This window comes from Corvus moneduloides, chromosome 16 (assembly GCF_009650955.1).
Source record: "Corvus moneduloides isolate bCorMon1 chromosome 16, bCorMon1.pri, whole genome shotgun sequence".
Classification (NCBI taxonomy): domain Eukaryota; kingdom Metazoa; phylum Chordata; class Aves; order Passeriformes; family Corvidae; genus Corvus; species Corvus moneduloides.
The window spans coordinates 1,621,146-1,637,411 of record NC_045491.1 but is presented as its reverse complement, the minus strand read 5'-3'; the positions used below and the strand labels follow the sequence as shown (position 1 = coordinate 1,637,411).

At 41.0% G+C, this 16,266-nt stretch overlaps 2 protein-coding genes across 4 annotated transcripts in view; both read right to left on the bottom strand.

Annotated features, from left to right (window-relative positions):
- Positions 1 to 4,665: 4,665 nt before the first annotated feature.
- LOC116451998 (acyl-coenzyme A synthetase ACSM4, mitochondrial-like) lies at positions 4,666 to 13,271 on the bottom strand. Of its 2 annotated transcripts, none has more exons than XM_032126058.1 (14): positions 13,184 to 13,271; positions 12,390 to 12,658; positions 11,723 to 11,933; positions 11,121 to 11,328; positions 10,862 to 11,005; positions 10,451 to 10,607; positions 9,725 to 9,804; positions 8,843 to 8,966; positions 8,244 to 8,324; positions 8,031 to 8,132; positions 7,520 to 7,647; positions 6,753 to 6,852; positions 5,815 to 5,934; positions 4,666 to 4,980 (listed from the first exon to the last, which is right to left on the bottom strand). In XM_032126058.1, the coding sequence occupies exons 2-14, from the start codon at positions 12,588 to 12,590 to the stop codon at positions 4,894 to 4,896; spliced, it is 1,743 nt and encodes a 580-aa protein (XP_031981949.1). In that variant the 5' UTR covers positions 12,591 to 12,658; positions 13,184 to 13,271; the 3' UTR covers positions 4,666 to 4,893. The 2 variants fall into 2 exon arrangements, with proteins under 2 accessions (XP_031981949.1, XP_031981948.1); XM_032126057.1 differs by having other exon boundaries at positions 12,943 to 13,262.
- A 385-nt stretch (positions 13,272 to 13,656) lies between these two features.
- Positions 13,657 to 16,266, bottom strand: part of LOC116451997 (acyl-coenzyme A synthetase ACSM4, mitochondrial-like) — a 28,481-nt gene continuing 25,871 nt past the window's right edge. For both annotated transcript variants that reach the window (XM_032126051.1, XM_032126056.1), the window contains 4 exons: positions 15,436 to 15,563; positions 15,235 to 15,334; positions 14,502 to 14,621; positions 13,657 to 14,093 (listed from right to left, as the gene is read on the bottom strand). In XM_032126051.1, coding sequence (XP_031981942.1) covers positions 14,007 to 14,093; positions 14,502 to 14,621; positions 15,235 to 15,334; positions 15,436 to 15,563 — 435 coding nt within the window. In that variant the 3' untranslated portion in view covers positions 13,657 to 14,006. The remainder of the gene's footprint in view (positions 14,094 to 14,501; positions 14,622 to 15,234; positions 15,335 to 15,435; positions 15,564 to 16,266) is intronic.

Genomic DNA, 16,266 nt, shown 5'->3' with positions numbered 1-16,266 from the left:
ATTGCCTCCTGTGCTACCCCCTTAGAAGTATCTAATTAATTAGTGAGATACAAGTGTACGGGAGTGTTTAAACTTGAGGAAATTTCCACTAGAGATATCTCTTAACGGGGTTGAGGTAGAAGGCACTTACTGGAGCAAATGGCTGAAGTTCAGGCACTCAGCCCTGCTGCTTTCAGACACAATTAGCTTTGTTTTCAGAGACTGGCACTGGGATGCAACCGAGTCCACCCCAGGAGCAAGAGCAGCTGTAATAATGCACCTGGCCTTCGAAGGCAGCAATCGATAGCCAGTGTTTGGTGCTGTCAGTTGTGTTGTCCCTGAGATGGTGATAACACCTGAAAGTGTAATAAAATTGGAAATTTGTTAAGTATTTTTCCCTTTCGGTCCTGATCACTTCACAGCTTTTCCTGATTTGTTGAATGTCAGCACCATTCAATCCAGAAATGAGAAGGTGGTAAACCAAGTCTCACACATCTGAACTTGAATAGAGATGTGCAGACTTGAAGTGCAAAATAGCTTCTGTTTCTATGAGGTCCTTTGCTGCAGGCACAAGGAAAGTAGAATGTGTAACTTTGAGGCAGAAAACACTAGCAGCTTTAGCCTGAGTCTGTCGCAGTTAAACTGATTTAGCACAAACCACTGAAAGAAAAACGATGAAGGTAATTACATCAGTTGTAAGAGATTACCCCAGCCACCCCTTTGATTGTCAAATGTTCAAGCAAGGAAGTCGAATAAGAAATACAACTGTTAAATGAGTTGTTAACTTCTGGCAGAGAAGCTAATAAATGGTCTACAGACCATTAGGAGTTCACCTGTTTGAATACAAGCCACGCTCAGCAGCCACCACTCTGGGATTCGAGGTGGAATCCCTAAAACTCTCTCTCCTCTTTGCAGACTGCACGGCCCAAAGAGCACAGTGGCTGCTTTTTGGGACACGAAACCCAGCTCTTCAAAGCTCCATTTAATTACATCTTTTCCATTTCTGCTCCTAAAGAAATAAATTCTCAACTATCCTCTGGTTTCAGTAGTGCAAGCTCAGATCTATTTAGATTAATGTATAGACACAGCATTTTGTGCATTTGTTTTCTCTCCGTTTTTGACCTCAGACAATAATGAGCTTTGTAGCTGGAAAGCAAAGGAATATCCATTTCAGAGCTTAAGGGTGTGAAGGAGGTGAGATCCACCTGCAGAACTTTCCTGGCACAGCCTCGCCCAGGACTTGTGTTCATTAGCTAGTTAATAACAATTAGATGTCCTGAAAGGTCATCAACAGCTTTACTGCACAGCACATTTGCTGTTTTCCCAGACTCCTGCCACCAGCAGAAGTGTTTATGGGTAGTGCATAGTGGGTTTACAGCAGGACCAGGAAAATCCAAGATAAATAGCCTTGTGCTTTTTCTTTTTCTTCGGTTCACTGGTGTTTTTGTGCTCCTATTAAATACAGCCTTGGTCACAGAGTTCAACTGCTACTTATATCTTCTGAATCAAGTGCTGTAGCAGCACTGTGTGAAGTGCAAGGGCTACAGAGAGGTAACAAGAAATGTGAGATGTGACCTAGCAGGGATGATCTAAACCTCTGCTGTGCCCGTAACCACCTAACAGATTGACTGTTATGGAAATATCTCACAGTCTGAACTGACACCTCAGTCCAGGAAATCCTTGATTATATTTAATCCTGAAACTCTGTGCAACCCAGTACTGGCCAGAGCTGGAAGTCTGATCACCAACAATGATTAAAAAACATTCTCACAAAATAATATTTGGCACAGAGTTATGTATGTCATGGCTTTCAGTGACAGCACTGCAGATACAAAAATAAAGGCCAGTCCATTTTTCCCTCTTCTATCACTATTTTCAAAAAGCTGTTCTCCCATGTACAATTTAAAGTTATAGAGAACATATTGCTTTAGAAATATTCCAAAGCAGCAGAAGAGCAATGTGTATCTTCCACTGTTATTCAAAAGGTTGTCCTCTTAAGAGTGACAGGGAACAGGATGCTGGAATACACAAAAGTCCAGGATGAGCATGTTCTGGTGAGGAGCAGTGAAGAGCACAGAGCACCACTCTGTGTTTCTGTTTCTTCCTCTGAGTGTTCCCAGGGATCATCTTTGAGAGTTATTGAACAAACTCCAACTTCTCTGTACAGAGGAATAACAACACTTAGTTTCGTTCCAAGCTGTGCTCCTTTTCTGTGGCAAGCCTGCAAATTTAAAAGCTGTGGGCTCTTTTTAGGATTTAGCTGGCAGGCAGCACATCACTCCCTGTGCCCAACAAAAGGAACAAGCTCTGTTTTAGAGAAACAGGGAATATCGGTTGACTCAGTAATTCCTCAAGTCACTAGTGCAGGACAAACACCCACCACTGAAACTGAGCACAACCTCGACTTCAAAGGGAGCAGCTGAGGGGCTTTGTGCGGCTTCTGGAAACCCTGGGCAGTGAGGCAGAGCAGGGCTCCTGCCCACACATCAAACAGAAATGTTTTGACTCACCAGTTTGTTTCTTCCTTTTTTTCCTGGTCAGGTTCAGGTTTTGTACCACTGCAGAACTGCAAGAACACGTTGGCAAGTCTGGCTGGCCCAATGTGCAGACTGAGCTGTCGGGGCTGCAGCAGAGAGAAAACCTCCTGAGCAAGCCCTTCCCTGCTGCAATGAGCAGTCGGTGCCACTACCAGGGCTCAGGGAAAAATCTAACCAGGTCTGTCGAAAGCCCAGCACAGACCAGTACCAAAACCTAGGAACCTGTTGCAGGGTTATACTTTTATATTTGCTTTAAAATAAATTAGTTTCAAAGTTCATAATTAGATTATATTTAAAAATGTATTACTTACATGGAATAAATGGATTACATTAAAAATCTGATTACTGCACTTCAAAGTGGATTACTTTTCCAAAAAGTACTCACACTTGAAATCTGAACGTCCTTAAAAGAATCAGAGGCTGAAATTGTGACCAGATTACATTTTTCAACTTTTTTTTTGATTGCTCTTTAAGACCTAATCCAATTTCTTGTTTGTCTATTCCAAAATTTGCATTACATTTAAAATATTCAACATGTTTTCCCTCTGTTCTGACTGAATGGAGAGAAAAGTTAATCTTTCAGAACAAAGCTGTAATACAAGAAAAGGGAAGTTTAAAACCCTGCTGCAGCCAGACTTGAGCACAACCTTATTTTGTTCACTTTTCTTCCAGTAGAATCACATTAAACAAACTACTTGCTCTCATGGGGGATTTAATTTTCTACACTCACTAGAAACCTGTGAGACTGTGTTTGAAGATAACTGTATTTTGGATTTTAAGGACTGTAAAGGAACCCATTAAGAAATGAGCAGCTGCTGAGCTCTGTTGCTCTGCCACAGCTGACGGAAGCTCAGGCAGTGATGATGAGTTCTGGTCTGCATCTTAAATGTCACCTGAGTGTGATGGCCAAACTTGGCAAATTACCCCTTCTCTTACTGATCTTTTCAATAACAAACCCTTTTCAAACAGATAAGCTTACATACATTTCATTTGTAAATTGTGTTAGTCTTTTATTCTTACAGGATGGCTATTTAGACCCAGATTAAGTATTAGCAGAAGAGTTGGTTTTATATCAACAATCTGAACCTTTTGAATAACTAAACCCAAACTCACCTAAAGGCTGCTCTGTTTTTCATTAAAGCTTGATTCCAACTTTTGGTATTGTGGGAAAGGAGATGAAGTTGTAGATCACTTATAAAAGGCTCCTGCTCAATGGACTGGCTAAACTAACACACGCAAAGTCACAAAAATCACAATCCAGAAAATCTGCAGGACCAAGTTCCAAACCCATTCTGGAAATGTATTAAGCATTTCAAGATGTAAAACTAAATATTAACTTTCTTACTAATGCAAGCAGAGCAATTTTATGTGCCAAATGCATACACAAAGCATATATTTATACACACTGTAGGTACAGGTATGTGCAACATTAAGCAAGTACTGTGAATTTCTATAACTTACTTGTTTCTCATGATGCATGACAGCATCATCTGTAAAAGGATTATTTCTCACATACTGAACATAATCTCAATTCTCATTTCATTTACCTCAGAGGGATTTTAAAAGCAAAGGATGGGATCTTATGTTCATATCTACTTCAGAATAGTTTTCGGTATAAATACATATTACTTGTGCAAGTCAGTAGTCTTATATTGTCCACAATAACATACCTCACAGTTTAAAAACATGCCAAATACTTCCAACCTTGCATTGAGAATTCCACTCCTGGCTAGTGCTTGGAAGAGAGAAGATGCTTTCAAAAGAAAGGACACCTACATGTGGTTCTCATCCCACCACCAAAACCGTGGATTTTGAATCTATTCAATAAAACTGCTAATCCCCCATCTGTAACAATGCTTTTCCAGGACTTTTGCTGTCACTATCCAAAACCAGAAAAAAATGTTCTTTTGCAACCTTTTCATAATGTTGCGTTTTTGGAACCCATATAGCGACCATACCAGTCCCCATGTCCTTTCCATAAGCTTTGGATGTCAGGGTAAACCCTCAGGAAATAGTGAATCAAAATATGTGTGACGTAGAATACCTTTTCAGATGGGGGCGTTATCTTTCCTGTTGTCTCTTGAGAATAACATCAAATAGAAGCTGGGCTCTAAGAGGGATGATGAGGAGCTCTCAAAGGGAAAGGCTATTGAAGTTGTCTATTAAAAATTTTATTTTTCACCCAGAATAATACAATTCAGTCAAGTACTGGCATTGGAAACTCTGCAAGCAGGCACAAATATCACATCTTGATGTTACCTGTAGTTTTTGATGCTCAAGCATTTAACAAAAAGAGATCAGAATGAGGGCAGTTATAGTAGTGAAATTTATATAGTGCTAATGGAATGAAAGAAGTTTTGTTAAATTCCAAACAATGCTATATCCGTCCCCACTCTTTGTCTCTTAATTCTTTCCTCTTGATCTTCCCAGTCACTGTCTTTGGCAGCTCTTTGACAAATTCCACCTGGATGAAATAAAGAGAGAAAGCAATGCAGCGTGTTCTACAGAGCTGGTTTTCCAAGACTCGCTCTCAGCACATGTGGAAAATGGAGAGGACTCCCATCAGTAAGAGCTGCCTGCCCCAGATCCAAGCCACACCAAAGCAGCACATTGTGCCCCTTGTGAAACCTTCTCTTTGGCTGCCTGGATGGCCAAACATCTCTACAGCTGCCTCTCAGCTCACCAAGCTGAGTACAGTAACTCACAGCAGAAGGGTGAATGCCTGCATGGTATCAGAGGTCTGAGATGAATGACAAAAAGAAGAAAAAAAGGATGTTACAGCCCCAAAGTCGTTAATGGTTCTTAGTTCTGTGAGTTCTGCACACATGAGCTAAGGCACTGCAGTAGCTCTTTTCCTGTGGTGCTGGGATTACTAAGAAACACCAAGTGTATCATCTTGGGCTTGTGTCTATTTGTTAGTTGTGATGATCAGTAGTCAAAAACTTATTCAGGTTCAGTCATGTGCTACCCTAAAGGCACTGGCAACTGCTTGTTTGAAGGTTAAATACAAACCAGAGAATTAGGATTGTGAGTCTGACTTAGAATATGGAGATCTAACTGGGATATATAAAACCTAGAAAATTCTGAGAAATTTTAACAAGTACTTTGTGCAAATGCATGAAAACCAATGTAAACTAATGTTATTTAGGAAGTTATTGTTAATGGTATTCTGGAGCCAGTGCTCTAGACGAATCTTTACTGCTGTCTCTTTCAAGTGAATCATGAAAATCTAAATGGCAATTCTCCTGAGACTTAGGAAGGGTGCTCTGTTTTAAAGTTTCTCCTCAGAAGTATTTACCTTTCTAGGGTATTTATATGGAGCAGTAGTTTTCTTGACATGGTCCTGCAAGTCACGAGTTAAGCTCTTCAGGTCAGTGGATGAAAAGGTTGGGGACAGAACCACAAATGCTTTCACAACCTGCAAGGTAAAATCAACAAAAGCAATCTGACACCATCTGTTTTTAAGGGCTGATGTGCAGGTTACCAGCGAGCAGAGCTGCCCAGAGTCACCACGGTCAGGAGGAACACAGAAACCAGCACATGGTAAGAAAGGACACAACTTCTGCATGTGTATGTGCAGAAGGGAAAGTTTAAAGCATGGGTTTTGTGCCCTCATCACAAATAAGAGCCTTTGCTCTTTTTTCTCAGCGGCAGTCAAGAGGAAGGGACAATAAAAGGTGTCTCTGGAGTTGTCCCTGAAGCTAAGGGACATTTTGTTTCTCTCTGAAGTTCACGCTGAGGACAGTAAACCCTGTTATCCCAGCACAGGACCGTGCTTCCACCACACCTGCAGCCCATGTCTAATGCTTGGGCAGGTACAGCACAACTTTGGCTGCACCAAGAGTCATAAATGACAATTTCAGTGAATAGACAAATACTTAAGAACAAGGGCAAAGTAAACATCACAGTAATTCTCTCCACAGAGGGGACCTGGGGATGAAAAGAAACTCAGAAGAGCAAAGGCACGTAACTGGGAAGGGATTTTGCTTGTCAGCCCCACTGGGATTATCCATGATGGAAGTAAATGTGGTGCTTAGGTTTGTTTGTGGACCTGACAGTGCTGGTTTCATGGTTGGACTCAATGATCTCAAGGGTGTTTTCCAGCCTAAACTATTCCATGATTCTAAGATGATGTTATTGCCTTAGAGTACGTGATTCAGTTAAGTAGAAAACTCTTTATATCATTATGTATTTGGACAAATGCATTGCTTCTCCCCCTCTGTTCAGCATTGTTACCTCTCCTCTGAGGGGGTCTGGGCTGCTGACAACAGCTGTTTCTACCACAGCTGGGTGCTCTATCAGGGCACTCTCTACTTCAAATGGCCCGATGCGATACCTAGGCAAGCAAAAATAAAAATGAGATTTGTCTCTTATTTTTTCTCTGGAATAACCAGTACCAAATGTTTTTTAATTGTCATGTTGAAGAAAAAAGCCAAGCCAGAACAAATCGACAACCAACTATGGAAGCTTTAGGCAAAAAGGGAAAGCTGGCTGGGTTAGAAGCAGCAGCATTTCATGGTGCTCCTGTGGCAGAGGACTGCTGGGGCTGTGCATCCTTCTCCATCTGTCCTCTCTCCTTGGGGCTCTTACACTGGAGCTCCACCCCACTGCAATTGCAGCAGCACCTGGTGCCATATTATGATATCACATCGTACAAATCTTCCATTTCAACATGTTAAAAATAAATTGTTTCAAAAGCTCTTTGAATTCAATAGAGAGTCCTTCAATTTTAGTCAGAAAATAAACTAGATAAACATCCCTCCTTTGCCAGATGGACTCTTGATTCTTTGTTGAAACACATGAGAGGTTGCAGGGGAAATGGATGCAGCATCCTCACCAAGATGATCATCATACTGTGGGTCTGTGAAAAGCTGATAATGACAGCAAGTATTCCAAAGTCAAGAGGTCAAGAGATTCCTATCACAGCACTCTGATGTCAGAAGCTCACCAGGACATTCAAGACTATACAAAGGCAGATTTAGAATGGGTGTGTGCACACTGACCCTGAAGAAATGATGATGTCATCGTCTCTGCCAATAAACTGGAAATATCCATCTTCATCCATAGTCCCTCTGTCTCCAGTGACATAAAAATCCCCACGTTCACTTTCTGCAGTTTTCTTGGGGTTATCCTTAAAGTGGTTTACAAGCAGCAGTTAAGATTTTAAACAGGCATTGACTGAACATTGTGCTGTAACACCCACAACATCAAATGCACTGGAACTTAATTTTTCAATCAAGAATGTTGATATTGCTATAAAGTACAATAAAATAAGTTTAAAACAATTTCTATTCTTTAAGAAAAAAATTTAACTTGATCTTAAATTATTTTCTTTCCTTTTCTAACATCTACCAATCCAAATAATAACAAATAACAAATAATAACAAATAAACAAATTACTCTGGTAATAAATAATAAAATGGTGAAAAATGTTCAACATTTTGGACTACTATGCAATTGGAGAGATTTTGGGGAGATTGGTAGTGGTGGTGAGGAATAAAATAAAGTTCTTACTAAATATTCAGAGAAAAAACCAAGTGGCCTTATAGGTTTGCTTCTGACGGCAATTTCCCCCTGTTGTCCTGGAGGCAGGATATTGGCATTTTTGTCTACAATCTGGAATGAAAAACAGCTCTTATTTTAGTCCAATGGAAAAACAATCTCCAAACACAAATCCAACCAAACAAATAATCCCCTATGACAGAATCTAAAGAGCAGTCAACAAACCTGAACATCATATAGGGGAGCTGCCTTCCCCATTGATCCAGGTTTAATCTTCATTCCTTTAAAACCACAGCAGATTATTCCCTGCAAAAATCAAAATCAAAATCAAACCAAAGTTTTGCAGTAGAAAATCACCACATTCACACTCAATTCATTAAATGTAGTTTCTAGCCTAATTCCAAAGTAAGGAATTAAGGTTCATAGGATCCTATATGTCAGTGCTGGAGAGTACAGATGAGCAAAATTATAAAACTCCCTAAAAGAATCCTGTTCCATTATCTGTGGAAAATTAATGTCCTCTACTAACTAGTCTTCTTCCCTTTGATTCAAACTCTGCCCTCTTGGCTGTCACTGTTACTTGGAATTAGCTTAAGGACATTTGTGGAGATATTACAGCACATTCCCTCCCAAAGCCCCGTGTTTCTGGCAGGTTCTGTGAGGAGAGCTGTGAGAGGGAGTTCTTGCAGAGGTTACCAGGGAAGGGGATTACTGAAACATTCACAGAAATGTGAAGGAGGAAACAGGCTGTGCTCCTACAGAACAAACCTTGCAGCAAAAAGGAATTCCAAAGACAGAATAGGCTATGGACCCTACAGATGTACCGTTTCAGTCTGGCCATACACTTCGTGGATGTCCAGCCCTGTCTGGCTCTTCCACTGCTCCATGACTTCAGGGTTGAGCGGTTCCCCTCCACTCGTGCAGTACTTCAGGCTCATGAATTTGTATCTTCACGGGGAGTTGAAAACAAGAAAGGCAATACTTAAGTCTATAGGGTGAGAGCAGGAGCAGGCAAGGGTAAAGACCACGGGAGAGCTGTTTGCTGAGAGGGTTAGTGCCATGAGGTGGGGAAATCAGGGGATCCCTGATCCTTCTGCTCCCCATACAGCAGCAATATTGGTCTGTGCTCAACACTCTACCTACAAGTAGTAGCAGTCAGGGTTAAACATGTGAAAAATAAAATTTTTGCTGAAGTCAGCTGGGATTATAAATAACCAAGTACTGATCTGCTGAGCCAGGGCCCTGGTTGCTGACCCTCTGCAACAGGCCAAGTGAGAAAGTTCAAGAGGGAAGGAAGGAACAATGGCAGGCAGTGAGAATTGGAGATGGGGGTGAGGTACAACTGCCACAACAAATAGTTCCCTCACAGTTATGCTGACATGCACTTTCTAGGATGAAGCCCTTCCCAAAGTGTGGACAATTAATGTGGTAAACAAAAATTATGACAAAGTATTTAACAGACTCTCAGTTTCATACTCACAAGTTCAGTAGCAAATAGAAAAAGTCTCAAATTTCTGAGGGAAAACATCAAGTTTCTCTGTTTGATCAAAAAACTCAGCAAAACTCAAATTTTGCTTGATGGTCTTCTCATGAAGGATATTTTAAACTAAATTATTGCCCTATTTTGGGTCAAGCAGTTAGATATGAGAGATGACTGAAGTTCAGTTAGGGTAAATTAAACAGAAGTAAATAATTTCTTGACGTACTTGGAGAGATCATTTTGCACCAGCATGCGGAACAATGTTGGAGCACCGACCAGGGCATCAATTGGGAATCTGCAGAGAGTCTAGAGGGTTAAACAACAAGATGGATCTGTGAAGCTCAGACAAGAAACTGCCTTGGGAATGTGCAGTAAACAGGTGACACAGAAAGGAGAAGTACATTTGCCCCCTGTGTGAAAGCACCACACCCTCTGTTGGGTGAGGAACCCTCCTGCAGCTGGTGCAATATTGTATATTGTATATTTGTATATAAGTTTGAATATTTGATTGGATAAATCCCATGCTAACACATCTACCTGACACCAGGACCCCACAGCTTGGGGCATGGCCAGAAAAAGGATGTCTCTGCCTACATCATGGGGAAGTTTTCACTTTAATCTTGGCCAGTGTGGGCAGAGATACCCCTCGTTTTCTACATTAGTATCAACTGATACTGCTTCCACAGTCACTAGAATGAATGGCAGGCAATTAGTGCTGCTTTTGGATGATTTCCATTCACGTGCTCACCAGCTATGAGCAAAATGTAAGAATGGATTGCATGTTTGTCCCCTTCTGGATACATTAAAAATGAGAGCAGGGGCTTTACTCAAGAAATACAGCATCTCAAACACTGCTATAAACACAACCCTCATGAAATCTGTGGATGCTGTCAAGAATTGGTTTTGGCACCCTTTCTGCAGATGAATACATTTCCAAGAGCTTTTCCCTTACATTTAGGATGACTGCTGATTCAGTCTGTGGTAGGTGATGTATAAAGATGCATGATCCAAAAACCCAGGGATCAAAAAAAGATGCTACTGAAGTTAGTATCCATCCTGTGTCTGCTGTGTTCCATATCATGTCAGAGGGAGTCAAATCCAACCAGTACCTGATAGAACAGAAAAAAAAAATAATGAAAAGATACTGAAAAATACCCAGAAAGAGAGTAAGAGTTATTAACTGGAAGATGGGGACACTAGGGATGATCCTAATCCCTAGAAATTTGATGGGTTTTTTACTCTGATTTCAAAGGGAGAAGGACTGGGGATGTACACTGGTATTTCTTATTCAGAAATGTTTTACAATAGTTCTGCTGTGCAATTTCAATTATCTTATGTTCAAGCAGGTTTAAGTCTTTCATACCTTTCACTTAAAAGGGGTCTGAAACCAAGACTACCCTGGGAATGTTGAGTCATCTTTGGAGAACCTGTGGTTCCACTGGTAAAGAAGATAATCATTGGGTCTTCAATCCTGGTTTTGATGCAGTCATGGTCAGCAGATTGTTTTCTGTAAAAAGGAGAATGCAATTATGACTTCAGTGGTTGTAGTTGGTGTCAATGAGCGCTTGTGGGAACAGGTCTGCTTTGTCCTCGTGACTGCAGTGGCACTAAGTCACACTCACTGGTACAGCTCAGTGAAGTTCAGCCATCCCTCCCTGCTGCTTTTGGACACCATTAGCTTGGTTTTCAGGAGCTGGCACTGGGATGCCACCGAGTCCACTGCAGGAGCCAGTTTGTCAGTGGTAATGAGGCACGTGGCCTTTGATGCCTGGAGTCGGTACAGTATGTCTTTGGCTGATAACTGGGATGTTCCTGGAATTACGACAATTCCTGGAAGAGCGATGAAGTTAGTTTGTGTTGGCATTTTTCCTGCATCTGATTCTTTTCTAAGAACCTAAATTAACTACTCCCAAACTGACCTCGGATATGGATTTGCCCTGGTGTTCCCCAGCCAAACAGTTATATCAGATTAATGCAGATGCCTGTGCTCTCCTGTCAGGAGTGAAATGTGGACCTGTCTGGTGACTCCCATGGCTCTTCCAAGCCTTCTGGAATCGCCTTGTCTGCTGCACAAGCTCTGTCTCCCATGGCCCCTAGTGAAAATCCTTTGGGACTGCCTGGGGGCTAGGCCACTCACTGGGTTGTTACACTACTTTTCCTTGATAAACCATATCCATTCTTGATCCTCTCAGCCAATTTGCAATGATCTTTTTACCTCACTGACCTGCTCGCATGCAAGCCACCTTGACCAGCCACCATTCTGGAATTCGTGGTAGGACCAGGATAAGCCTGTCCCCCTTCTGCAGTCCACAGTCTTTAGTCAGCACATTGGCCACTTTCCGGGACAGGAACCCCAGCTCCTCAAAGCTCCACTTCACTTCTTCTCCTTTGCCATTTATCCACCAGAAAGCAGGGTTTGATGGCCTCTTGCCAGCCTAAAAAACACAGGGATTCAAACACAAAACATTTTCTTCTGAAAGACCATGAAATAATAACGCACAGACATCTGTAAATTATGGAAGAGCTGAGTATTTGACAACTGGCATATAAGCTATTATTTTTCTCCTGTCCTTAAAGGATCAAGATTTGCTATTCATCAAGCTCAAGTATTCCCAATAGATTCTTCTTTTCTGAACCTGAAATGTTTACCAGCCTAATTGTCTCCAGACCCAAGTCCTAGTCTGGATCCTATTTCAGTTTAAGCCTTACACTGTGCATTAGTGCTCCTCCAAAATAACAATAAATAAAGCAAGCAAGAATGAGCTTTTGTATAATTTCCTGATGCAAATATGGTTTGGCAGCTGGTTGCTTTTATAAAGAAAAAAACCTGACTTATTCCAAATGAAATTTAAAATTAAAGTATTTCATTGGCACAACAAAAGATCACCTACCTTTTCAATCTCAGACCACTTGTCCAGTACATCACTTGCGAAGTTGAAGTACTTTGGTATTTCCTGTTTGCCCTGTCTGATGGACTCATACTGGGAATGTACATCAGAGGAAAGCAGCCTGGGATGTCCATGGAAAGTCCTATTAGGAGGCTTCAGAGTCCACAAGAGTTTTAGACTCTGTAATTTAAACAACAACTTCATGGCAGAAGATTATGTATGTAGGTGCTGTAGACGATATAAGAAAATCAGCAGAATTGTTGCTATGAATCCTGCAACAACAAACAACAAAAACCAAACAAAAAATAAAAATAATATTGAGATTAACCAAAGATAATCTAGGTATGAATTAATGAGTTTTTCATTAAAGTCACTTAAGCTAGACAGAGCCAGACTGATGATTTTAACCTGCTAATTACATGTTAAGTTCCCTATCCTGCTTTCTAAAATTTTTAATTTTTTAATTAATTGCCTACAACCCTCCATAGGAAAACACAAAAACATCAGATGTTATTGTTTGCATTAGAAGAACATTCCTGCTTCATACATTCAGTACCTAATTCTCTATTCCTTTTTCTTTCTGGGTTTTTCCAAACTCCTTCCAGCAAGAATCTCATTGCTTTAGCTGCAGCAGTTGCTGACTGATCCATTCACCACATCAGTCCCAAGAACCTTCACTTCACTACGTAGCCCCCGAATTTGATAGAGACATTTCTCCTCATTTTCCTGACCTGGCTGCTGTGGGCAGGAGAGGCTGAGAGCTGCTGGGGGAGATCCTCTTCATTCACTTCACTCACCTGTCAGGACGTTTCCCATACGAGGCCCTGTAAAGATCAGCTGTCCCCTGGAGATGTGAAAGCCGGGCACTCCTTCATAAGTGTTTTGGAGTGAAGCCCTTCTGGCTTTATTGCTCACTTCTTCTGGAGTGACGAGAACAGAATGTGCCACAATACAGAGCAAGGAGCAGAACTCTTCCTGTGGCATAACCTTTTTCTTGTAATCATTTACACCACTGGTAATTGTGCATAATTTGCAGTTAACCTAAAGCACTTTGGGTCTTCTTTTGCCTCGACTTTAGCCATTTAAGTAGATCACAAATTTATCAAGATGAAGAGAAGCATTAAAAAGAAATGTCTTTTTCCTTCCACTCCGAAAGAGTTTGAGAATGTTACAGTGGTAGTTTTTGAAAAGAATATATCAATGCACCGCTGATACCCACCACAGGACAAAGACTATTTTTATTAATTTCTCATTTATTTGTATGTATCTAAGAGTTATAGTTACCTTTTATTTTTTTTTTTTTTTTGTAAGGAAAGTATTTATACAAATTGCAGTTAAAAAAATTTGACCTTTGTATGCACTTGGGACTGTCCTTTCTCATATTCCACACTTTGAATTACTTGCACTTCTTCCTGAAAATTTGTAGGTCGATGGCAAAAGTGGTTCCAATACCACATACCCTCAAACCATATGAGTGTTTTATCCTTTTTCTGCCATAGATTGATTTTCCCAATGTTTCCAAGAGTTCTGGGTCATAAACACATGCCATATTTGATGTGTTATGGTTGGTACAGGTGAGGGAATATTTCTCTCCTTGCCTTCCAGATCACTCTTGCTCTTTTATATGCTTGCCCACTCTTTGCTCCTTAGAACCTTTCTCTGGATTTTCCCAGTTGCTGTCTTTGGCAGACCCTGAACAAACTCCACCTGAAAGGCAAAAATAAATTCTGGTTAAATTCCCAGCTGAAGGAAAGACACGCTTTCATTATGGCTGGGGGTGAAAGGATGGGAAGCTGCACAGCCAGGGCTGGGATGATGAAATATTGACTGAATGCCTTGCCTGTTTGAGGTGCTGTGAAAACCCCAGTACTCCATGAAAGAAAGACTGGACACCCATAAAGTAAAATTTCATGACCATTGCCTCCCTCTGGGTCCTTTCTAGCACACACAGACAACCCAAGGCTACAGCTGCAACAGACCCTGTCATCTGCTTCTATTCCATCTAACTCTGCCTGGAGTGTTTGTCAGAACGCAGTCGAGAAGCAGCTGAGGCAGGGCAAAAAATGCTCAGTTTCTGGTCCAGTTAGAGAACCTGTGGTTTTGGGCTGTACTTACCTTCCTTGGATACTTGTAAGGTGCAGTCACCTTCTTGACATGCTGCTGGAGCTCGTGAGTTAATTTTTCTGGATCATGTGATACAAAAGCAGGAGCTAAAACAATGAAGGCTTTGACCACCTGTGCCACAAAAAGGAAGGGATTCCATTAACTTCCAGAGGTGGGAATAAAGGGGTACATTTGTCATGTAAAGTGAGTGTCAAAATTGAGAATGCCCAAATTGGGTCTTTTTCTTTAATTTCTCTTTTCATTGGCTGGTTATTACAGAATGCTGTGCTATGAAGGACTGATTATAGAGCAGAGGATGTTTTCCATATTTCCATCTTTATTTTCCCCTTAACTTTATATCCTACTGAAGCTGAAAATCTCATCCCTGTTTCTCAAAGAAATGTTGCAAAGTTCGAAAATATAAAACAAAAATGAAACACTCTGGATGTCATTGGTGCAGTGCACTAAGGGATGAAACAAGAAATAATCAAAATTTCCTTGCTTAGAGAAAGACATGTCATGATTAGTCTGGAAAGCCAAACTATTTTTCCACATAAAACCTGCAAACAAGGAAATAGTTCTGATATTCTAAGATCTATTAAAATGTGGATTGAAAAAACTTTAGCCCACTTACTTTCAAAAATCTGCAACATACTGAATTCCAAGGAAGCCTAGTACATACAGGGATACTGATGCTTAGAATAAAGGGCATTTCTTACTACATCTTTGCTCTGTTTTCTTTTACCTCCCCTCGAACTGGGTCGGGGCTGCTGACAACAGCCACCTCGGAGACTGCTGGGTGCTGCAGCAACGCACTCTCCACCTCAAAGGGGCCGATGCGGTACCTGGGAGAGCACGAGCAGAGGTCAGCCCCAGCAGGATGGGCCAGTCCATTGGTGTTGGCGGGCTCTGGTTTATGAGGCAAATCTAGAAGCAGATGCCTTACCCAGCAGAGTTAATGATATCATCAGCTCTTCCAACAAACCAGACATATCCCTCTTCATCCATAACGCCTCTGTCCCCCGTGACATAAAAATCTCCACGCATAGAGGCAGCAGTTTGCTCTGGATTATCCTGGCAACAACCAAACATTTCAAGAGAAGTTTCTGATTCTTAGTGAGACATAACACATTTACTTTGCAGTGGTGCTAAAAATTATCAAAATAAGTTTTTAAGGTGTTCTTGAAATGAGTATGTTCAATACTGTTTTATATTTCCTGGTGAAAAACCCAGAGCCATGTTAATTAGCCATGTTAATTTGATGGCTGAAGTATGTGACAGGTGGAAAAGAGAGCTACACACTAAAGAGTGTATGTAGAAATTTCTGTTCTAGAGGGAAAAGGTCGTGCTCTATCAAAATGCCCATCCATCAGAGCAAATATGCAACCCATTCTGTTCAGAGAAGTGATTTATCATTGCAGGGGGTTGCCAAAATAACCTCCTATCAAAAGTAACTTTTTACCCTTAACTGTCAGGACCAAAACTCAGATGAGGTGACCTGCAGAAAAAACTTCTTTATTTGCCTTGACCTATAGGACCTCCACATCCTGTTTAACCTCTTGGTTACACAGAAAAAACACTGACAACAGAAGACAGTGAAAGCCTGAAATTACAGTATTGAACCTAAAGAAGACTTTTATCACAGAGTGAGCAATTACATTTTACAAGTTGTTGTTTGATGATGCTACAAATATCCCAATATTATGGGGGTTCAAAAGAGGATTAAAAACATGGATAGGTCCCCTAAAGCTTGTTCAATATGAGAGTGTAACTGCAG